Below are 23,802 nucleotides of genomic sequence, written 5' to 3' on the forward strand. Positions count from 1 at the left end.
AATACGTCATGAGAAATACGCATTATAGCTCACGAGTGATGGGATCCCAGTACACATGGAGCGCTCTCACTTGGACTAGATACAGGCTTAGACCCTCAAATGGGTTGTCTGCCTGACCTGGAATATTCTAGAAACATTGAAAAGCTGGTCAGTGGAAGGAAATGGGAGAGTTCAAGGTTTCTGTAGTGGTTGCCTCTGGGGAGATAACTGAACCTCAGGCCTTCATTTCTTTTCCACCTAGTTTCTTGCTGGGTGTTTCTAGAACCTTCTAGGTCTTGGTCCTGGTTTATGGTTCTGGAATTGTGGAACGTCAGCACCAAAAGCCTTTCTTTAGAGACCTCACCCCATTTCCTAGTGAGGGGGCCGAGACCAGAGTAGGCAGTGAGTGCCTCACCAGGGCTTTGGCTGTGATGTCTGGTCCTGGTCACTTTGGTTTTCTAAAGCAGGTGGACACTGCTGGTTTCTGAAGTGTCACCCTGTCTGTCTGTCTGTCTGAGGCAGTCTCACCTCTGAGGCCCCAGTAATGTTCCTGTCAAAGGAAAATGATGGAGCACTTGATTTGGGTGGCCTGTGTGCCCAGCTGTCATGGAAAATAAAGAGCAGATGGCAGTGGCTGGGTTCTTCAGGAGCACAAAGCCATTGGATTTGGGCACGTGGTACTTGGGGAGCTCTCGACTCTCAGGAATTAAAGGGGGAGCATTCCTCCTGGAAATTACATGACGCAGCCCCCCCCCTCCCTTGCTGAGAATCTTATTGATCTCATTTCTGGGGAGCAAGCTATGAGTGAATGAGGCCCTTCACCCTAGGTCTGGCTCACAAACCTTCAAAACCCTGCCCTCCGCCCTGGGGAGAGGCTGGAGGGGCCGGGACTGCGGTTAGGGGCTCTTCTCACATCAAGGCCCCCGGGCTGATGATAAAATCTGTTCTTCAAGCTGGACCAAGGCCCTGCTGCCCAAATCCAAGGACCGTGGTCTCTGCTTGACTTGTAATAGGCTGTGGTAGAAGGAAGAGGGACACTGGGGTCAGGTTGCCTGGAATTCAGACTCCGCCACTGACCTCTCCTCATGGGACTTGTTTTCACTTCTGTAAATGAGGACAATGACATGCACATCTCCTGATGGATCAGGAGACTTCAATCAGGTGATGTGCAGGCACCTGCCAAGGGACACCTGCTACCATTATGTTTTTATTAAGCAAATTGAACTTTTTAATTTTTTTTTTTTTTTTTTTTTTAATAACAAGGTCTCACTAAGTTACTGAGGCTGGCATCAAACCTGTGATCCTCCTGCCTCAGCTTCCTGAGTTCCTGGGATCATACTCATGGGCCACCGTGCCTGGCCTTGAACTTTATTAATATAATTCTTTTCCTCCACAAAAGTTTCTGAAACCTTAGGTGTTTGCTTATCTGCCAGTAGATGACCAGCAAATCCTAGAACTGGCTCAGGGACAGCCTGGCATGTCTCTGCAGTGGCATTTTACATGAACATAAGCAGTTGTGGCAGAAGCTTTGTATAAATCGTGGTCATAGCACCTTTTCACAACGGGAAAGTTGCTCCTAGTTCATGTTAGGGCACTTAGCGTATCCTGGGGTTTGGCCTGTGCACCCCGACTTGGAGCTGCCTGGCAGGAATAGTTCCCTTCCGGCTGTGGGGGATAGTGCTGTTTGGAAGGGGGCAGGGTCCTCTCCAGTCCAGCGAGGCTTGCACTCTGGCATCCTCGAAGAAGCCCTGCGGTTGGGCCTTCCACCTGGGAAGGCTGGCAAGTGTCCGCCAGGTGGGCTGGGATGCGAGGCACACCCCTGGGTTTATGCCCCCCTCTTCCACCATGAGCAGCGCTTGTCCCCTGCTCCCCAGCTTCTCTGTCACCCTCGCCGGCAACCAGAAAAGGCCAGAGACCACTGTTTCCCAGCCTTGACCCCTCCGCCTCTGCCCTGAGTGAATGGGGGCCTTGTCCTCGGCTGTAGAATGAGCTGGACTGTGGGTGGCAAGGGCGCATTGTCTTCTGCCTTGGAAATAATGCCTCAGCTTCTTCTGGGACCCTGTTACGGACAGTTCCGCTGCGCGGCCTCTCCATAGCCAGGGGTCATTCTGAAGGCAATTGGCTTGGAGTCTCAGAATGTCACAGCTGGAAGGCCACAAGTTTGACTTCTTCGATTGGCCAGGGAGGTCTGTCATGCTGGCTGCGCCCGTGTGGTGTGGGGCGCACTGGTCTCTATACCCAGCACAGGAGCCACGACAAGCCCTGGAGATTGTCCAGTCCCGTGGGTCTCCCCAGGGGTGGGTTAGTTCCCAGGGGACATTTGGCCTTCACAAGTGAGAATGAAGTGTCATTGTCATCTAGTGGGCAAGTCCAGCATGGCTGCCAACATCTGACAGGACACAGGACGGTCCCCTACAACAATGACAAATGTCAGAGTAGCCAGGTGGAGGACCCTGCCCTAGGCCCAGGTCACCACCCCCATCGCGCAGATAGGCTACTGGGGTCCAGAGAGATGAAGTGACTTGCAAGGCTCACAGAGTTTCAGTGGCAATGCCAGCACCCAGCACCTTCATCTTTAAACCGAGGTGCTTGTCTGAGAGAGGATGAAGTTCCCAGGCGGGGCTGGTTGCCAGGCAGGGCCTTCTGCCCAGTCTCGGCATCCCCGGCCTTGGAGAGGCCAGTGACACAGTCGTTAGTTTTCCGTGGATATGGCAGTAGTAGGATTCTCGCGGTCCCGGGCCTGGCACACACAGGGGCACATCTACCCATCATGGAAGGTCGGCCCCGGGCAGCCCTGCGCTCTGTGAGTGTCTCAGAAACACAGAGACCACTGTTTAGGCCCAGGGATTCCACACACCAGGCTGTGAGTGTGAGAAGGTGCCCTGGCCCTCTCCCAGCTCACCAGGGTTGACCTGAGAGGAGGGGCCCCCTGTGGTTCTCATTGTCCCAGGGCAGCCACCCAGAAGCTGTGCCTCTGTCACGTTCCTCAGGGCTCTGTGACTTGGCTTTTCTGACCCTGAGGAGCCCCCAGTTTCCTTACCTGTAAAATGATAGTCATTCCTGCCTTGCCCGCTCCTGATGGAAGGGATCTAAGAGTCAGAGACAGAGTGAGAAGCCCATGCTGTGACAACAGACAGCACCGGTGGCCTTTGTGTGGCTGTCTTGGTTTGCTTCCCATGGGACAAGAGAAGGAGCCGTTGCTGCTGTTTTAGAACAGGGAGCAGAGCGGGCCCCCTCCTGTGCTCTGGCCCCACGCCCTCAACCGGCCCTCTGCAGAGATGGCAGTGACCCATGTGGCAACCGTCTGCTCCATGTGGCTGCTGAGCACCTAAAATACAGTCAGTGAAACTGGGGGATTGAATTTTTAACTTTATTGAATTTCAGTTAATTTAAATTTAAGTTGGCACATTTAAGTGGTTGGTGGCTACTGGCTGGACGGTCACCTCTGGGCCATCAGTGTGGATACTTTTCTCTTTAATATTGTGGGTTTTGTCCCAGAGCCATAGACATGTAAGGTTTCTTCCCCCCTCTCTTTTTTTTTCTTTTAATTTCTTTAAGCAAAGTCCAAATGAGCAGTAGCAATTTTTTCTCATCCTGGGGTGGGTCTTGGCCTCACCCAACAGGGACCTTTTAAACAGGACTTGGGCTCTGTCCAGAGAACTAGCAAAGGGTGGTTCTAGAAAGAAACTGGAATGCAGAGGGTCCCACGCATCTCGCTGGGGTGGAGCTGGGGTGGAGCCCTGTCTCGGTTGGATGCTTTATGAAGGCACCTGAACGTTCCACACGTTGGTGACCTCGTGGTGAGTTCCTGACCTAGAACTTGTCCTTGGACTCTGTCATGAGGATTCTTAAAGCAGGTCTCCAGAGGAGACCTGGCGAGTGGGGGACTTTGGTGCAGCTGGGCCTCTCGGGGGCACGGCAGGCCTCGCCGCTCTGGGGAGGAGACCCAGGGTAAGAACAAAGGTCACACTGCACTAGTAAGGAGTGAGGAGTGCCGAGTCCTTGCCTTCAGGAGCCTGACAAGGAGGGCTGTGTGGGGGAAGAACTAGGGTCCTCAGCTGCCATCAGGAGCCTAATGAGTCCCGCCAGCCGCCCCCCACTGCTGTGGGCGCCGGGCTCATCTTTCCCTCACACGGGGAAGAGCCGTGGCTGCCCCCGCCTGAGAGACAGGCCCAATTCATCCTTCTCTTTCCTAATCAGGCCCAGGAACGGTGGAGACAATTATTAATAATGGATTAGGTGACTGAAGTGCCCCGCGGGAGTCCAGCCTGAGAACACTGCTCTTGATGATGAGCGGCCACGCGGCCACCACGCTGGGCTCTGCGCCCAGAACACAGGGCAGAACAAACAGGTCAGAGGGGCCAGTGGTCCAGGGAGCCCGGGCCCCGGGTTAGAGCCACCGATGGAGGGGTCCAGAGCCCTCACCCTGGGCGTCAGGGACACCCGCCACCGGCCAGGGGAGCAGAGAGGCTGGGGTGCCAGCTTCCCGTGGCCCCATCCCGACCCTTGCCAGCCTAGCCAACCCCGTGGGACCTCTCCACAGGGCCACCTCCTCTCTCCCTCCCCACGGGGCTCAGCTTGAATGTCACTTCTTCAAAGAGGTGTCCTTGACGCCCATGGTGACAGCAGTCTCCCCTTCCACTCCCAGGGTACCCTCCCCCTCCCCCCGGGCACCTGTGTCATCCCCCCCCCCCCATCGCCGTCCACAGTTCCCTGGGGGCGCTGGCTGGTCGGCCGTCTCTCCGTCACAGGTTCAAATGCCAACTGCAGTGAAGGGCCCACTTTTGCTCCACCTGGTTCTGTGCCTCAGCTTCCTCCTCTGGGCACTGTCCCCAGAGTCCCCACTCTCTGTGAGACCCCCCTCCCACCCTGCACTCAGGCTCTGGACAAAACCAGGGGTGGCTTTTCCAGCTCCTGACCTGCCCCTGGGGCTGCAGGGGGCTGCAGCAGGTTTGTGTTCCTGGCGTCCACCCCACAGGGCCCTTGGTGTTCCTCCCCTCCCGGGTCCGTCACCCACCCACATCCCAGACACCTGGCTGCACCTCTGCTGCTGTCCCTGGGACACCAGCCCCTGTCCTGCCCTCACAGCTCTTCACTAAGGTGATGGGCATAATCCAAAAGGAGCTTCCCCCGCTCCTGCCCGTCCCTGCTGCCCCATGGCTGCCCCCAGCCTCCCTCCCGCCTTCCCCGCACCTCGGGATCCGGGACCTGGGCCCAGGCGCCCCCTGTGCAGGGCGCACCCCCTCCAGCCCCCAAGAGCGGCCTCCGCTCCTGCCCATCCTTTGCCTTCCTCCCCCCCCACTCCGACACCCGCTGGATGAGCTCCCTGGACCCCAGCTTCCTTCAGAAGTGGCCCCTCGAGGATCCCCTCATGTCACACGAGAGCACCTGGTCCCCGGACCCTCAGCCACATCAGCTGCCCTGCTGTGGAACAAAAAGGACAGCGTGGTGTCCAGGCGGAGGGGCCTGCCTCTTCCCCGTCTCTCCCTCAGGGCCAGGAGGCCCTTTCCTGAAGCCCTAGCAGGCCTTCCCTTTCCGTCCCCAGCCAGAATCACGCACCCCTAAGCCAGTTGGAGGCAGAAGGACAGGGACAACCAGCCCAGCTCAGACCATGGGAAACCCACCTCCCAAAGCCTGGCCCCCAGGGACCCGCTCCTTCTGTTGAGAGCTGGTAACTGGGCAGCCAGCGGCTTCCGGCTGCAGCCGGAGGGAGGATTGGGAAGACTTAAGAAAGGGGGGTTTTCCCAAGACCCAGCAGCAGAGAAAGGGTGGAAGGGCCCCCAGGCCAGGGCACAGATGGGTGTCCTGTCCACCTGGACAACTCCCAAGGCAATTTCTTATTTCTCCCCAGAAGTGGGGGCTGATCTCAGAGGTCAGCACAAGCCCCAAGGTCCATGTTGTCCTCGTGACTTGTGAGTCCAGCCATGTACTCTGGTACCTTCAGGGCAAGAAACCGGCCAGCTGCCCCACACCCACGCTGGCCCCGGGGCCCCTGTGGGAGGTGGGCATCCCTGGCACAGGCCTCCCCATGGATGCCTGGTGTCCATAAGTGGAGAGTGGAGGCCTGAGAGTCAGTCCCTTGTGTCCAGAGACAATGGGGCTCTGTGGGTGGGGTGCGAGAGGGAGGAGGCGCCCCTGCCCTCACAAGGGCCTTCCTCAGTGGACACTGAGTCTGCGTCCAGCAGCCCAACAGGCCCGGGCCCTGGGCCCCCAGGCAGGATAAGGGCTGTCTACCACGAAGGAGCTTCTGAGAACCCGCACCATTTGCGGTGCTTTAGGACAGTACTTAAAGAGCACTGACAGTCACCAGGACCAGGGCCTGGTCCCCGGACGGCCATGGGCACAGCCTCGGTTTCCTCCTTGGTCCCCAGGGTCTGTGACACAGGTTCTGTCACCACACAAGCCTTTGACAAAGTTCCCTGTCCCCTTGCTGCTCTCATGAGCCAGAGAGAAGTGAGAAGTCACAGCCCGCTGGGGTGACACTGAGACCCTTGGGCACTTCTTTGCTCAGAGTCCCACACATTGGACAACTTCCTGAGGACCCTTCAGGAGTCCAGAGAGGGACCCTCCACACTGAAAGACCAACTGTGCCATTAGACCGTCGCTTGAAGTGGGGACCTGTGACTGCTGTCACCTCTGCCTGGTGGTGTCACCAATCCCATAGGAACCCTTGAAGGAGAGGTGACCCCAGCCCACACAGCTCTGCCTTCATTTTCCCCTGGGAATGGCAGGGCTGGTCTGCTGTTTGGGAAGCAGGTTCATGGGCATTCGCCCCTGGCAGGAGATGGACACCCATCTCCACAGCATTGGTGACTGCAGAAGCGGGCGCTGGCCTGACGTGTCAGTGGGGCTGGTCACCGGGCTTTGGAGGAGGCTGGAGGTAGATGGCCACTGTGGGTAGCCGCCTCCCCGACCGTAATTAAGGCCAGTTAAGCTGAGACATTCAGCTCCTGGGGACCAAAGGAAACCACTCAGGCCCCTGGGCACGCATGAGTCACCAAAGACTTTGGAAGTTGGGAGAGATGTCTGATGACGTCCCCGAGGCCCACTGTGTCCCCACAGTGCCTGGAACTCAACAAGCAGGATGCGGCATGAGCGAATGGCTGGCCTTGTGAGGGGGCCACACACAGGGCCAGGAGGCTGAGCCACCGACGGAGTCTCCGACTCAAGATGGAAATGTGGTTTTAAAACAAATGACATGGCTGTCACTCCCTTCTCCTGGAAGCAGACTGCATTACTGCTGAAAGAGATGCTGCGAAACAGATTGCTTCCAAACTATGCACTGCTGTCTGATTCGCTCGTCTCTTGCTCAGTCCCCCGACAGCCAAACATCTGTGCACAGCTTCTCCAAACAGCTGGCTCTGGCTCTGATGGAGCCAGCTGTTCCCCGGGTTGCATATCCCCGGGGTTAGTGGGCCGAGTTGGCTGGGAGCTGTTCTAGGACACCGGCTCTGTCCTCGGTGTCCTACTGCTACAAGGGGAGATGCAATCAGGCCGTGGCCACGGTGCCAAATGGTGAGCCTGCAGTCATCGCCGGGTGAAGGTGGCTGTACTCCTCCGACCCACAGGAGCTCTGCCTCCATCGTCTCCTGCGATAGCCACAAACCCACGAGGAACCGGGGGAGGCGTCCATCACTGAGAGCAGCTGGAGGGCTGGCCGGAGCTCACAGTTCTTTTGTGGCCCTGGTCCTGGGGTGGAGCCACCAGCCCCCACTTCTCCCTAGAAACCGCTTGGTCCCCATGGGCTCAGCCTTCGGGACCCGTCCAGGGGACATCTGAAGCTCCCGCTGCTCCTACTTCCTCTGCAGGCACCTGCAGGGCGGCTTCTTGGCCTCCATATCTGTTGTAGCACCTGCCGCGAGACCCAATCATGCTCAGCCAGGGATTTGTTTTTGGGCTTCCCTCCTCTCCTCAGACTCAGAGTTCCCCTGGGGACAGGCTTCCTCTGTCTTGGGAGCTCCCTGGACTGGCACCTGGCGGGCCCTGCCAGGCTGCTCCCCTCCGGCACCACTGAGAGAAACTGCCCAGGTGGCAGGTGGGCCCAGGGCAGGACCCGCCTCACTCGGTTCTTGTCTCTTGTGGCCTAATGTCCTCTTCTGTGAGGACCCTTGTTTTGCGTATCTGGTCTTTGGCAGGTTTGTGTTTCGGGTGGGTGGAAGCAGCAGCAGGGGCTCTTTGGTGTGTGTGTGACCTAGGACTGAGCCCCGAGGCACTCTACCACCAAGCTCCACCCCAGCCCTTCTGGTTTTTTATTTTGAGTCAGGGCCTTGTCAAGTTGCCCAGGCCGGCTGCAGACTTGCCATCCTCCTGCCTCAGCCTCCCAAGTCGCTGGGATTACAGGCGTGCGACTGCACCCAGCTAGAAGTCCCAGAGCTTTTAATGATACGTTTCCTAAGAACACGGCTCCTCTGATGAATTCAAAACGAGCCTAGATCTTTCTAAACTGCCCTCTCTGGTGGCCATCTAGTCTCACCATCCCTCTAGGCCACAGGAATGTTTCCTGAAGACAGCAGGCAAAGCCTTGCCGAGACTCGGAAAGGGTGTGGCGACCTCTGAGACACCGGGACACCTCCTGCCTTTCCGTCATGTGCAGAGAGAGTGACAAGAGGAGGCAGGAGCTCGGCATTCTTGACAGTCTGACTGCGTTGGCCTCCCCTGTCTCTCCCTGTCTCTCAGGAGCCATCTCTCCTGCCCCTGAGCCACCCTCCCTGCAGCCACAGATGACCTCACCTGGCAGGTTAGCCATCTGTGTGTGCCTCTTCTTTTGGAGACTGCTGGCTCCTGAGCAAGAGGATCAGGTCTCAGTCAGCTTCGTAGTGACTCACGGGGTAGCTGGCACCGGGCCTAGGGAGGGCGCGGGTTCCGTGTGATTCATCTTGAGAGCCCCAGCTCCCCGCACAGTGTGGAGCAGCAGGCGTGCTCCGTGCGTATCTGGTGGGTGAATGAACGAATGAGCACATTCAGGTCACTGTCCTCTCAGGTACAAACCGTCAGCTACCCACACGATGAGCTGCCTTGTCATCTCTGGAGAGAGGTACTGGCCACATCCAGCACAGGGAAATTGAGGCGGGGGCAGGCCTGGCGGGTAGCCCAAAGATTGAGGTCTCTAGCCTGGCCCCTGGGAAAGCTGCTTCTTCTGCATGCTGGAGGGGAGCACTCAGCTAGAGCTTACTGCTGTCAGGATCCATTGTGTTTTGAAAAGTGACCATACAAAGGACATTCCCACCCCGTTCATGGTTATGCAGGGGAAGGAGGAGCTGTGGAATCGAGTGATTCCAAGTGAGGCTCCTCGAGCTGATGGAATTTCTCGGCCTGTTGGCATCTTTCAAGGGACAGTTCTACCTTGGGCATTAAGACCTCATTCACTGTCATGAGTGCCCATAGCTGCTGGGATTGTGACCACCAAAGACACAAATCTCCAAGTGCTACTGTTCGGGGAAACAACCCCTGGCCCAGAAACCAGAACCGAATCCTTGTCAGTGAGAACAGGGGGTCAGGCATTGGCGTGTGGGCCCCGTGGGGACAGGCAGCCTTGCGTGATCTGATGGTGTGTCTGATCCCCACGGGGCCTGGATCTCTGTCTGGTCACCCTGGGAAGACTAGCCCAAGTCAGGGACAACTCAACTGAGGAACTGGGAGGAAGGATTTGGGGTTTGATATTTCAAAAAAGAAAAGACATCGAGCAAGTTCCTCAAGAGGTAAGTGGGAGTTCTTTGGGCCGCCCTCCCCTGACTTGAGTTTATTCTGACTTTGGATCCTGTACCTTCTCAGTGTTGGCCTGATCCTGCCCTGGCTGGGGCAGCCCGGTGGCATTCTTGTTTCATGGGAAGCACAGCTGATTCTACGTGGGATCTGAGGTCCAACCCCAGGACCTTGCATTTGCTAATGGTGTTTTAGCACCAACCCCCTGGGAAGTGCATAATAGCTTCCTGGATCTCTTAATCCAGCTGCTGCTAATTCAGTCACAACTTCGTCACCACCGTGTCTCCATCTCCTCTGCATCTTCCATGGTTCTACCCAGGAGAGAACAAAAGTGGGGGCATTGGGGAAAAGCAGCTTGCAGTTCCTTATCAGGCCAATCTGCACAGACCCCAGGACCCGGCAGCCCCACCCCGAGCGTTTACCCAAGGGAAATATGAAAATATGTCTCCACAAAGGCTCACAGGCACGACTTTCGGCAGCTCAAAAACCTGGGAATAGCCTAGGTGTCCATCCACAGGGACACGGTAAACAAATGGTAGCATACATGGCGGAGTTCTGCTCAGCTACAGAGAGGAAGGAATACTCAAGTGTGCAACCTGCAGATGGGTCTCCACCACTCTGCTGGATAAAGGAAAAACAAGAGAACGTTGGCGATTCTGTTTATGTGAATGTCAGGAACAAGCAAATCTAATCTATGATTTTAGAAATCAGAATAGCCATTGCCCTCAGGGTGGGGACCGGCTAGAAAGAGGTACTTTCTAGGGTGTGGGAAGTTCTGTGTTGTGATGGGCTGTGGCCTCTGCAGGTGGACACCTTTGTCAAAGCTGTCAGGGGTGCACTTGAGGTGGAGCTAACCCCTGGATCAGAATGACAAGACTGTCTGCCTGTCCTTAGGAGGGTGCCCCCTTGTCCCCCAGGTCCTGGGGCTGTCCTCAAGCCACCTATTCTTGAATGGACAGAGGCTGGGCATATCCCATTCTTTTGGGTATATTCTTGTATCTTGAAGACCTGCCCAAGGCTGGCACTGTCTGTCTGTCCGCCATCCATCCTTCTTCCTGTCTTCCTCTCTTTTTTCTACCTTCCCTCCCTTTCCTTCTCCTTCCTCCCCCACCCAGCCCTCCTGCCGTCCCCAGCACGGCTTTCCAGTTGTGCCAGGTCTTTCCAGGACCTCGCTCTGGGTCCAGGCTCTGGGATGAAGCTCTGCGGGGTCTTTGCTTTCTCAGAGGGACCTGAGCCTGCCTCTTGACACCACCTGTGCTTCAGAGGCACCCGACACAGCCCATATGGAGGGGGTGCAGATTCACCCCAAAGACTTCATGGGTGGATAACAATGAGAGGGCCTCATGGCACCCAGTGCCAGGTGCTTTGTCGATGACACTTTTCCACATTCTGGCCACCCCCATACAGACTGCGATGACCACAGGTGTCCCCACTAGGCCAGACCCACGACTGCACAGAGCCAGCCTCTTGCAACAATTAGCTTAAGAAACTGACCTCACCGCCTCCTTTTCTCTCTCCTCCCCTGGAGTCCCCTGTGAGCCGCTCCCCACCCCCACCTGTAGCGGAACCGGATTTAATGCCTCAACTGAGAGAATGAGATGTTCTGTTATTTTTCATGGGAAATTAAACCTGACCCGGCTGTCAGTTAGCTCATGCCAAGGGAGGATGGATGGCCCGGGCGCGGCACTTAACCCCTGCTCTGTGCACGCCAGGGCTGGGATGGAGGCACGGGGGAGGGGCTGGCTGGGAGCCAGGCATGACGTCACCCGCTGCAGGCTGGGGGTGGGGCTGCAGGAGAGGTCAGAGGGCCTTCCTGGGGGTAATGATGTCCAGGAGGTCCATGCCAGTGGCACCCTCTGATGCTCCCCCCGAGACTCAGCTGCTCCTGTGTCTTCCAGTTCCCAACTCTACCTCGTGCCCCGATGAGGAGAGCTGGTGGTCCGGGCTGGTGATCATCGTGGCCGTCGGCTGTGCCGCCCTGGTGTTCCTGACCGTGCTCGTCATCATTTGCTACAAAGCCATAAAAAGGTGAGTGTCACTGTGCCCAGTCCCTGGGGGGAAACAGCTGGGCTCCGGGCTCCTCCACCCACCCTCCAGCACTTTTTAAAATCATAGCAATTGCTGAGCCCTTAAGAAGCAGAAAGACTGTACAGCGAACTTCCCTCTGCCCTCGCCCTCATCCCGCAGTTTCCAAGGTTTTGCTGTATTTGCTGCATCTATTTCCTCTTTCTTCTTCTTTCTTTCTGGTTGCTGGAATATTTTAAAGTAAACCTCAGTCACGATGCCCCATTTTTTTTAGGGAGTTTGATTCCACGAGCGTTTGACGTGCACCAGTTGTGTGTCAGGCCCGGCGCAACCCAAAAGAACAAAAAATATTGCCAAACACCAAAGGGTAATGGGAGTTGTTAATAATACGGCGAATCTAAGAAAGTGTTTTTAATTCCTTGCCGTCCCTGTGAAGAATGATCATAACACCTAAAACGTTTCATTTACCTCTTTTAATCTGTTGGCCTATGCGACCTCACCTCAATAATTCAAAAGCAGAGACCAACATCATCAAGTTGAAAGTCTTAAAATGAATCATGGTCAAGCATCCAGGAAGGGGGCCAACAGTGTCCTGGCAAGTGAGCGGAAGAGGCCAGACCCAGCAGCAGGACCCAGCGTGGCTGCTGCAAGCAGCACAGGCCATGCCCTGGGCATGGACCTCCCAGCCCAGGACCCCCCTTCTCCAGTGCCCATGCTGCAGGGCAGTCTCTAAAACGACAGTCAATACCCAGGGAATAACTGTGGTCAACTCCTCGCCAGGCACCGGGTTCACCCCCTCACCCACACTCTTGGCTCCTCTTTGCCTCATCTCTTTCCAAACAGCCCCATTTGCAGATGAGGAAACTTCGGGCCAGAGGAGTTAGGGAGCTGCCCAGGATGGTACAACCGGGGAGCAGTCAAGTCAGAATTTAAGCCCAGAACCATGTGACTCCAGAGCCCAGCCCTGGCCATGGCACCACTTTACCAGGACGTTTGACTCCAGTGTTGGGCGAGAACCGGCCTGGATGCTCTTGCTCAGGGGTGCGGAAAAGGGGGGCCTGTGGGTGTGGCAGGGCGAGTCTGCAGCACTGGGAAGGACAGACAGACAGAGCTCTCACTAGCATCTCATCACGGTAGTGCTGCCCTGCCTTAGCTGAGCTGGGCTCTGAGAGGGCTAGGGGATGACCAGGGAAGGAGCATGAAGGGAAGGCTCCCTCCAGGGGCTGTGGCAGCTTTGCCCAGGGACAGGGCAGGTCCAGGGAGCAAACGGGGCTGACAAAGCCAGAGCAGCCGTGGGGCAGTAGCTCCCCAGCACAGCAGCCAAGGGAACGGAGACTTAGCCCCAGGGAGGGTCTGCCCAGCAGGATGGCGGAGACACACAGGAAGGGGAGGACATGTCCCCCAGCATCTCTGTGCCTCTCAGGTCTCCCGTGGGTCCTCCAGCGGCCAAACCCAAGATGCCGAGGAATTGGAGAGATGCAGTCTGAGATCAGCCTCCCGGGGTGCCAAGCAGGGAGAGAGTGAAATGGGCAGCTGGGGGCACCTGGAGACAGCCCACACCATGATGCCCCTCCACCTCTTGGCCAAGATTGGGACACGGGGAATAAGACCCAGCCTCTGCCTTCAGGTTGTCCCTAATCCAGAGACAGTGTCCTTGAAACACAATACCTGGTGCCAGGAGGGGGCCGTGCACACTGCAGACAGAGGAAGAGACCACTGCCAGAGCCCGGGGGGCCTGTCCTGGGGGGCTGTAGAGAGCCTGGTGCTAGCCAGGTCTGTCTGCACTTCTCCCCAGAGCAGACGGAGGGTTTCTGCTCTCGGCCATTTCTTTTTGGTCAATAATTCATCTGAAACATGCCTTTCCTCCCAAGAAACAGGAACAGCCCGTGTCACTGTGAAAGGAAAATTCAGTGAGAAGCCCCACGTTTCTGAGCTCTCGCGGCCTCCAGTCCCAGGGGAGATTCCCATCTCAGGAACGCCCCCCCCCCCAGCCTTTCAGAGCCAGGTTGCAGGAGGATGGTTCTAGAATCCGCTGGGGTAGGAAGGAGGCGATCTGGGAGTTGCCAGGTTGAGCATCTGGGGTCAAGAGAGTCGGGAGGCCTGGTTGAAGGGGCTGGTCTTATGGGAAGTGTAGTGGTCAGCGTTCCCAGGAACCTCATCCTCCAGGGCCAGGGCAGAGGCTGAGGGCAGACAGAACCTCTGAGAGTCCAGACAACCAAAGCCTCTTAGTCCACAGGGGAAGAGGAATCTTAAACCAGGGTGAGCCATCGAGTCACCAAGATGAAATTCCAAGGCACCCACTGCCCCAGCGGGAAGGCCAGGCCCCAGATCCCCACTGACCTGGGGACACTCAGCAGGGAGCTGCCCTCCAGGGGTGGCCTTGGCACCCTTTCACCCCCTGGAAGCCCCTGTGTTGAGGAGAGATGACCCCCACACACACCATGCTCCTGTGTAGAGGCACCCACACCCCGAGGACAGGCAGAGGCCTTGCCCGGGGGCCTCAGGGCCCTGGTCCTTGCTGCTGCTGTGCCTTTGCCATTGAACCTCTTGACAGCCATTTCCGTCTCGTGTTCAGGCTGCGACAGTGGGGCCGATGGGGGCCCCGGTCCTACAGACTGGATTGTGGACAGTGCAGTGGGTACTCTCGGCCGGGGCTGAAGAGCCTGCCTTCCAGCTATTACTAGATGTGCTGTTGAGCCACTTCCTGTGGAATGAGCACTTTTGAATGCTCCATGCTCCAGCCTCTTCCGTGGTGACTTGGAAAAGCCCTTGTCTGGCACAGGGCTTCTCAGAAAGTTGGTGTTGGTCCACGGGTATTGAGCATCTTCTGTAGGCCAGGGCCTAGACCAGGCTCCAGGGATGTAGAGTGAACAGGATTGAGACCCCATCCTCATCCTGCAGTGAGACAGGCAGATAACACACCCACACCCACAAACTAATCCACAAGGTGGTTTAAAAGACATCGCTATGAAGAGAAGGTGAGCGGGCAGAGAAGGAGGGGACGCAGAGGGGGTTGCTTCCACCAACCGGCAAGTCAGGCGTGTTGTGCACACTTTTTTAAAGAGCTTAATGATTCAAAAGTGTGGCTAGGGCTTTGCGCACTCATTACCACCTTTTAATTCAGTTTTTATTTTTGTCAGAGTTAATACATGCACATAATTTAAAATGTCCTGTGTGCCATAAAGTTATTAGGGAAACAACAGCCCCTGACTTCCGCTGCTCTTCCCCATCCCCATCTTGAGAGGCGGCCACTTCTGACAGCTGTTGCTGCTGTGTCTCCTCCGATGCTAAGGGATGTGCACACAGCTATTTGAGTTTTCCTCCAATTTGGAACATTATCTACTAACTTTCCACTATGGAATACCAGGGTCGGCACCCCTAACCCACAGACCCCCAAAACTCTTCCTCTCTTCCATCCTCCACGGGTGGTCTCCCAGGGTGGGGCTCAGGATATTCAGTGGTGACCTTAGTCTAACCACGTGAGCCTGCCGTTTACCACGGTTTCTTTGCTTTCCTGGGTTTCCTCTCGGTGTGCTCAGGCCCATGGTGCCAGTTTCCTCTTGGAGACTCCGTCCTTCTTTCGGGGGGCCTGGTGGCTCTCTGGGCCTGCTGCGTAGTCACTGGGCTGCGGTCCCCGCAGCAGCTTCCCAGGGCCAGCACTCCTAACAGGCTTCTGTCTGGAACTCTCCATACTTGGCTTCCCCCCACCCCGTCCCGGGGCTTCATTTCTTCATCTTGATTCTTTCAGGAACTTATTGTAAGATCGCGCCCAAATATACACTCCATAGAAAGCTCATCAGTGGAAGTAGGTTTTTTTTTTTTCCTCCAGAATTGACATTCTTTTGGGACTTCAGGGTGGCCCAGATAGGGGTTTGTCCTTCCTTCCTGCAGAGCAGCTGCGTTGCCAGACAGGGCTGGGGATGAGTTTCCCTGGGGTCCGAACCACAGCAGCCTTGGAGAGGTCATGAGCAAATGAAAAAATGCCAGCTCTCTCTCTCCCCCGCCCAACGGCTTGTCTGAGTCCATGGCTCCGCCTGTGCTTCCTTCTTTCTAGAGGTAAAGCCGGGATCCCACTCCTCTCGCTCATCTCTCCCCGCTGTGCCTGGCACAGCCCCTGCACCAGGGGCCACTTGGTGACCATTTCTCTGGCTTGAATGGAGGCCTGTTGACACACGTGCCAGATTCCACCTTTGAATTTGACGAAGGCCATTTAGAATTCCAGCAAACTCATTTTCCCCCCTTCTCCCTGGGTGAGTGAAGGAGAATCTGTTTGGAGTAAATAGCACGTGCCCAGGGCTCAATGCCAGGCCCCACCCTGGCACCAGGTTCGGTCTCCTCCACCCTCTGCCATCTCTGCCCTTCCCTCTGAGTCCTTCTTCAGCCTCCTCCACACTCTAGCTCAGTGTACTCAGGCCACTAGCTGAAGGGTAGGGACAGGAGACACGGAGACAGGCTGGCCCAAAGCCCCAGGGAGGCCCAGGGATTCAGGACAGGATGGAAATTCTTCGTCCACTTTCCACTCACCATGAACTTCAAGAACACCCCTGGAATGCATCTGGGGTTCCCTTGGGCTTTGCGTCTGGTCTGTCTCAGGGACAAACACTTGTGGCCAGGTGAGTGCCTGATGTCGTAGCTGGGGCTAGACAGCTGTTCCCACCCGTCACGTCTCTCTGCTGTCTGTGTAGGCACCTGTAACCCCCCCCCCCCACGCGCCCAAGTGCTGTCCCTGGTTGGAAGTCCAGGTCACCACTTCTCCCTCTGGAGTCGAGTGCACATTGGCACACTCCCCGTAGGGGCCTCTGCTGGTCAAGTGCTGGGCCTCGGGACACAGCCTCAACTGCTAAAGCCATCTACTGTCCTGGGCACCTGCTGCACTCAAGGAGCTGGCACCTGCACTTTGCTGCACCATCCAGACTTATTCCCCCCGAGGCCAGCACCGCCCCTGGGCCTTGCCCCGTCATTGGGCTGTCTGGGGTTTGGCTTCTCCCTGGTCAATGCACAGGCTCCTTTTGAGTCCGGATGCCACAGTGTCTCCCACCATCATCACCATTGTCCTGCCTCCAAGAAGGGCTTGGGCTGAGACGGGATGTGGCGGGTGTCAGGCTGCCCTGGGCGCAGGAGCTTGCGTGGACTCCTTTCCATCAGCGCTGGCTGACGTGGACCCAAACAGAGCTCTGCCTTTTTCTTTTTTCTTTCTTTCTTTTTTTTTTTTTTTCTTTTTTGGTGTGTCTGTGTGTGCCGGGGATTGAACTCAGGGGCACTTGACCACTGAGCCACACCCCCAGCCCTGTTTTGCATTTTATTTAGAGACGGGGTCTCACTGAGTGCTTAGCACCTTGCTTTTGTTGAGGCTGGCTTTGAACTCACTATCCTCCTGCCTCGGCCTCCAGAGCCGCTGGGATTACAAGTGTGTGCCACTGTGCCCAGCTCTGAAGAAGTTCACCCCTCTCTGAAGCCAGCTCCCCAGGCCCACTGGGTCAAGGTTCTGGACTAGTCATTGTTCCTGGAGCCTCAGAGAAGCAGGTTCTCAGTGTCCCAATGAGACAGGTGCCATGGGGGCCTCTCCTGCTCAGAGACCCTCCAGCCAAGGACCTTTACCCCCTCAGCCATGCTGGCACCTCAGGGGCTTGAAGGATGGTCACTGAACTCTAGCTAGTGCGGAGACCTCTGTCCAGGCTTCTGTAAGTGGCCCTTTGGTCCTTTCTCCAGCATCCTGGCTCGGAAGGACATCATCCCGAATGAATCCCAGCCACAGAGCTTAGGGGAGTTGCAAGGCAGAGCCCGTGAGAGGACCCTTGCCCAGCCAGCCACGCCCTCCACTGTCCCCTCTGAGCATGTGGCTCCCCCGAGGAGGCCTCTCAGTTGAAGCCCGGGATCTGGTCAAGACCCTCAGCTTCCACCCAGGTGTGCAGGTGCTCAGACCTGGCTCATCTGCCTGGGACGTGGTGGGGAGGTGCCCAGGCCTGGAAGTGGGACTGCTGCTCCTCACAGGGATAGCTTGGTGGCCGTGGCCGACCTCTGCCATGTGTGTGTGTGTGTGTGTGTGTCTGTCCTGGGCTGAGCAGTGGGGAGGTGGGTGCCTTTGGCAGGGAGAACCTGGGACCTGGAACCCCCACTTTGTTGAAAGCAAACCCTCCGGGGTGGGGTGAGACTAAGGGGAGCTGGGTAGCCACCCGAGCTGCACCCTGCCTGCAGCATCTCCAGCAGAGCCGCGGTGGAGGGTGGAAGCACCAGTCAGCCCCAGAGTGCCACCTAGGTCCTGGCACTTCCTGCCCAAGGCAGGCTCAATTTTTGCCAAGGTCGCTGGACTGTGGGCATCCAGAGTCGTCAACACAACACTCTGAGCGGAGAACACAGAGCGCCTGCTGCTCCCATGCCACAAGGGGCACGAGAGGCGGCAGGTGGGAGGGCCTGGCCTCCTGGGCACGTCCTGAGCGCGGCCAAGGAAGAGCTCACTTACCTTTCTCTTGGTTTTAGGAACCATGCCACTTAGGGAGCCCTCGGTGGCCGTCTCTGCCTGGACCAGGGTGGACATGCCTCTCCTTGGTTTGGGGGACCAGCCCTGACTGGCCCACAGAGCCCAGATCCAGGCTGGGTCCTAGCATCGCCCCATAGCCCTTCTGGATCGTCACGGGCACATGTTAGGTAGGCAGCTGTGCAGACTGGAGGACGCTGACCACTACCAGCCAGTGGAGCAGCCCCTGCTGGCACCTTCTAGCACAGAGCAAAGAGTTAACAAGCACTTATGGAGCACTTACTGTTTGCCAGATGCTCATCCAAGTGCTTGACGTGCACTAACACAATTAATCCTCCCAACCAGCCTATGAAATGGACACCATTACTGTGCTCATTTTATAGATGATGAAACTGAGGCACAGAGAGGTTGCTCAGCTTGCCCTAGATACACAGAGAGTAGCGGAGCTGTGACATCTGCCCCTAAGTGCAGCATCAATGTTACTGTTATCCCACTTCCCCTGGGTACTACTGAAGCCCAGAGGCTTTGGGAGCAGTTCTGGGTCACAGCTCGGGGAGCACAATGGCTGGGGACTTGGCTCCAGTGGCAGGAGGGGAGCATGCCACATCCACTTCTCAGGAGAGCCCTGGATGCCACCCTCTCCCCTCACTATGTGCAGGTGTCTCTGAGCCTCTCCCTCGACAGGGTTCTAGGACCCCATGCCATGAGACATCCCAGGTTAGAGGTGAATGAAAGAGCCAGGTGTGGAGGACCCTTCAGGAGGGTGAGGGAGGCCATCCCATGCCCACAGGACCTTGGACCCATTTTTAGGGGATGCTGTCCCAATACTGGGAGGGTGTGTGGCCTAGGATGCAGGGGCAGGGGGTGGTGGTCCCGTCATCCCCAGCAGGTCAAAGCCCTCCCTAAGCCTCAGTTTCCCATAAAGCGACCCTTAACTCCAGCCTTGCTTCTTCAGGGAACTCTGAGGAGGGACAAGGACATGTCTGAGAAGACTGCTTTGCACAAAGTGGCAGGAAGCGTGGATGTCCCCTTCCCTTTCTAGAAGAAGCCCTGGGCAGGCTTGACAGCGCAGAATGCTCCCCCAGTTCCTCCTGGTTTTGTGAGCCTCTTCCACCACAGGGGAGAGGGGAGCCGTGAACAGATTGCAGCTCAGCCCTCTTCTCCGAGGCCCACGATTCCACTCAGGCCGCCACTGGCCATCTCCTCACAGACCTCCCTCCACCAGGCTCATTCAGACAGGCTGCATCGCAGGCACGGAGCCAGCCACCGTGGCCCAGCCCCGCTCACATGGCCTTTGGGAGGCTCTGGGGACACTCGAGAAGGCAGATGCAATCGTCCTGAGCTTCTCACGGTGGCCACAATGTGCAGTGGAGACAGCACTCAGCAAGTGCCCATTCAGGCTCAGCCCTGGGGACCTGGGAGGTGCCTGACGGGATCAGGTCCACCCAGTACAGCAGGACTGTGGCATGGAGCTGGGACACCAAATGGGCAGCCCAGACCAGGAGGGTGTGGATACTCCGGGTGGGGCTGGAGCTCTCCTGAATGACTGGGGCCAGGACAGACAGTAGCACAGAGATTTCAGGAGCTCAACAACTGAGCAGGGGCTTTCTCAGAGCCTCCCTCCAACGGCCCTGGTCCCTTGTATGGATAGAACAATGGACCTTGGGGTTCAGCAACCTCTGAAATGAGCTGCAGATGATTTAGGATGAAGGGTTCAAAAAGCATGGATGTATGGTAATTCAATTTGGGCATTCATCACCATCATCATCATCACTCTTTCACTACTGTTCTGGGTCTAACCATCACTGTCATCACCACTGCCATTACCCTGCCACAACCATCACCACCTCCTCCACCATGATTACCACCACCATCATCACCAGCACTACCATCACACCACCACCTCCTCCACCATTATCACCATCACCACCATCACCATCACCATCACCACTACCACCACCACCTGAATCACCACCATCACCACTACCACCACCACCATTACTATCCCCACCATCACCACTGCTACTACCCCCTCCTCCATTATTCCAACCACCACCATGCCCTTCATCATATTTTCCATTTTCCTTTGGCCACACAAGCAAGAGGGTAAAGCTGCCCATGGGTGCCTCTTTCTATTCACTGTCTGCTCCCCCTGTGTCCATGTTCATGACCACAATCAATGAGATCACTCCACGCTTGATCCTATGAGGCTGACTGTACGTTCTGATCTGTCTAAACGGTCCCAGTTCAGGCCTGCTTGGTTAGCAATGGTCTCATCTCCTAGATTGCATGCTACACTCTAGTTAAGAACAATCCAGCTTCTGATGGACCCCACAGGGCCAGCAGTGTAACGATGTTAACCCAGAAGAGAGGGCTTCATTCCAGGACATACAGAGGTCCACCCCACAGTGACTGGTATCTAACGATGTCCCTGCCTCCCCAACCCCCTTCTAGGAAACCACTGAGAAAAGATGAAAATGGCACCAGCATTGCCGAGTACCCCATGAGCTCCTCCCAGAGCAACAAAGGGGTGGACGTGAACAGTGCGGTGGTGTGAGTCTACCCCCAGGCCCAGACCCGATGGCCACAGGGACACCTTGGTGGTACTAGTGGACATGGGAAGCCAAGTGGACACAAGCTGACTCCAGCTTGCCCAGGACTCCATTGTCTTGTAGGCTTCGGGCCTTCTGAGGAGAACCCACCCTCTTCCCAGGCCAGCCCCGGCCAGCCCTCAGGCAGGGGCTGCATGGACATCAAGCTGAGCCTGGCCCCTGCATGCAGCGCTGGGGCAGCGTCACACCTGAGGCTTCCACCTCCTCCTCATCTTATATTTGGTCCCCTGACTGTCCCCCAGCTGCTACCTGAAGCACGCACTCTGAGGAAGACAGAGGGTCTGCCTGCTGGCCTGGGGAGGTGCCCCCTCTTTAGCCAAAAGAGAAGTGATCCAAAGCCCGCCCCAGGCCCCGAACCCCTCCTCCAGGAAGCCCACCTGCTTCTCTGTGAACATCCCAACAGAAGCCATCGACACAGCCATGATACAGACGTCCCCTTTCAACGGTGCTTCCCACCCATCTGTCCTTACCCCCCTTCTATCGTCTTCAGTCTTCCCGGCCTGCTCCACCCTCTGTCCCCAGCCACACCTGGGTCCCGAGGTCCTGTCTGCCTGCCATGGGGTGGTGAGCCCCACCTGCAGATCCCCTAGAAGCAGCCAGAGGGGCTCGTCCACTCTGAGGCGGTGTGTCCCAGGAGCCTAGGCCAGGCCACGGCCACGGCCCCTGCACCTGCTCCCAGCCCCACACCTGGTCCCACAGGAACGAGCCCCCGTGTGAGCCAGGCCTTGCTGCAGAGGCAGAACCACCACACATGCAGATCCTCTGTGTCCCCCAGAGTCTCCCAAGGCCTGACCATGGCACCCAGACCCTCTCCTGAGAGTCCCCAGAAAGAGGTGTTTCTGCCCAGTTTCTCCCTGTGAATGTCTTCTCTGGGTCCCGTCCTCCGAGAGTCTCGAACCCTCCTGAGGGTGGGAAGGGAAAGGAGGGACCCTCCAGGCTCAGGGAACCCCCAGCCCTGCCAGCTGTTTCCAAGATGGTCACCTGCCCTAGGGGGCTCATTGCTGCGTCCTGGGAGGCCTGGAGATTGTGCATCCCTTGACGGTTAGGAGAGCACTGTGACCCCATGGCTCCCTGCGTCACCCCCACACTTGCTCAGAAACTACTGGCCATGTTCAATGGCAGCACCCACTGGCCTCGTAGGGATTAACTGGTTGCACCTGCTTTGCCACCTAAGTCACCACTGAGCTTCTCTGGCCAGTGTTTGGGCTGCAGGTGAGACTTTCAAATCCAGGTAAGACTGTCAGCCGTGAAAATCAGCCCCCATTTGGGCTGAAATGTCATTGTCCTGGAGCCCATGTGCCGCTGGAGCCGTGAGCCACTCTCCTGCCCCAGGCTGATGGGCACAGCCCTGGGCATGCCCTCCCATGGGGGCCTTGTCTTCCTTCCCTCTCTTGGCTTGAGGACTTGGCTTGGGTTTGGACCTGGATCTTGCTTCCCCAGCACCTAGGCATTGGCACAGGGCTGCCTGTGGCCTTCATGCTGGCTGCCCCTGTGCAGCACTCTAGGGACACAGTACTTGGTGACAAGCAGGCCAGAGGAATAGGGGTAGGGAAGGTGAGAATGCAGCAGATCCCCCAGGGCACATCCCCATGGCCTGCACCTCCTGTGGTATGCAAGCCACCGGTGTCCTGAACAGATGCCTGGGGAGATGCCCTAAACTCATGCCACCTGGCCCCGCGATACTCAGAAGCTCCAGAGCCATGGGAGGTACCTTCAGCTGGAGGGAGGCCTGTGGCTACAGGGTCCTGGAAGGCTGGACCAGACCCAGGGAGGTTCAGCATGGTGCAGCTTTCCATGCCCACCAGGTACCACTGTCCCCAACTTTGGCTCAGGCCTAGCCCAAATTTGACCTTTGGCCTACAGGAACCGTGACTGAGCTGTCTGTTGTGCTTTGGCCTCTGAGACATCCAGGGCTTGGGTTGGCACGTGAACCCCCTCACCTTTGCTTGTGAAATCCCTTCTTGCCCAGGGAGAGAAAACCCAGGAGGAGCCCCCCTTGTCAAAAGGGTTCACTGGAGAGCAGCCCCCCACCCAGGGCTGGCCATTCAGAGGATACACAATGCAGAGAGTGAGGCCACCAGAAATTTAGCCCTAAGACCAAAGGGCATGTGAGCTCAGGACGTTTTGCTTTAAAATGGATCTGTGGTGCTCAATGCAGGCCCATCCTCAGATGAGGCCGGGCTCAGAGGCCAAGGAGGAAACGCATGCTCCTGAGCATTTTCTCAGATGTCTTCAGCCATCTTGATGGGGAGAAAACCAATGGCATTTAGGATCTGCCGGAGTCATCAGGTGTTCCTAGAAGCTTCTAGAGGAAGTTTGGGAAGAAAGACTAATAGGTGTAAAAATATAGACATATATATTATATATAGTTATATATATTTAAAGAGATATCTATACATATATATATATATATAATTACTATACTCAGCATCTGTACAAAGTATGATCTAAGCAGCCCAGGTAGCATCAGACACGTAATGCATGAATGTAAATATCCTGAAACTGCCTTCTTAGCAACGTGCCGTGTGTACAGGGGAAAAGACCTGTCCCTTGGGGTTCTGTCTCAACGGACAGATGTACAAGTTGAAGCTGTCTTGTCCACCAACAAGCCATAATGTCAATTTCATGCTGAGGCTTCCGTATAGGAAGCGGGACCAGCAGCCTTGGGGTGGGGGGCACAGTAAGCTGCTTATGAGGAAGGAAGCACCGTGACTTTTTTATTTTCAATAAAAATATCCTTATAAAGATGGCTGTCGGTTGTCATCTGTAGTAGGCACTTGCTCCTGGGTGTGGGGTGGAAAGGAGAGGGCGGGCCAGGCAGAGGTTCTGCTCAAGCCCGGGGCTCCATGGTACAGTGTGTGTCTTATCTCTCTTTTATATCTTAACACCTGAGATCAATATTCTGGGATAAAATCAGAAAGGTTCTAGGCAAATGGAAGAAGCTGGTCACCCCAACTTGGCAAGTGCTCATGGGAATCACCGAGAGCAGGAGTTGACTGGCTACACTGG

The 23,802-nt window shown here is 56.6% G+C and overlaps 1 protein-coding gene across 1 annotated transcript in view; it reads left to right on the top strand.

The window, feature by feature from the left end:
* Prima1 (proline rich membrane anchor 1) overlaps positions 1-23,496 on the top strand; it is a 46,774-nt gene extending 23,278 nt beyond the window's left edge. Inside the window, exons 4-5 of the mRNA XM_026394238.2 lie at positions 11,580-11,709; positions 20,636-23,496. Coding sequence (XP_026250023.1) covers positions 11,580-11,709; positions 20,636-20,738 — 233 coding nt within the window. The 3' untranslated portion in view covers positions 20,739-23,496. The remainder of the gene's footprint in view (positions 1-11,579; positions 11,710-20,635) is intronic.
* The last annotated feature ends 306 nt before the right edge of the window (positions 23,497-23,802 follow it).

The sequence above is a fragment of the Urocitellus parryii genome, chromosome 6 (assembly GCF_045843805.1).
Source record: "Urocitellus parryii isolate mUroPar1 chromosome 6, mUroPar1.hap1, whole genome shotgun sequence".
NCBI lineage: Eukaryota > Metazoa > Chordata > Mammalia > Rodentia > Sciuridae > Urocitellus > Urocitellus parryii.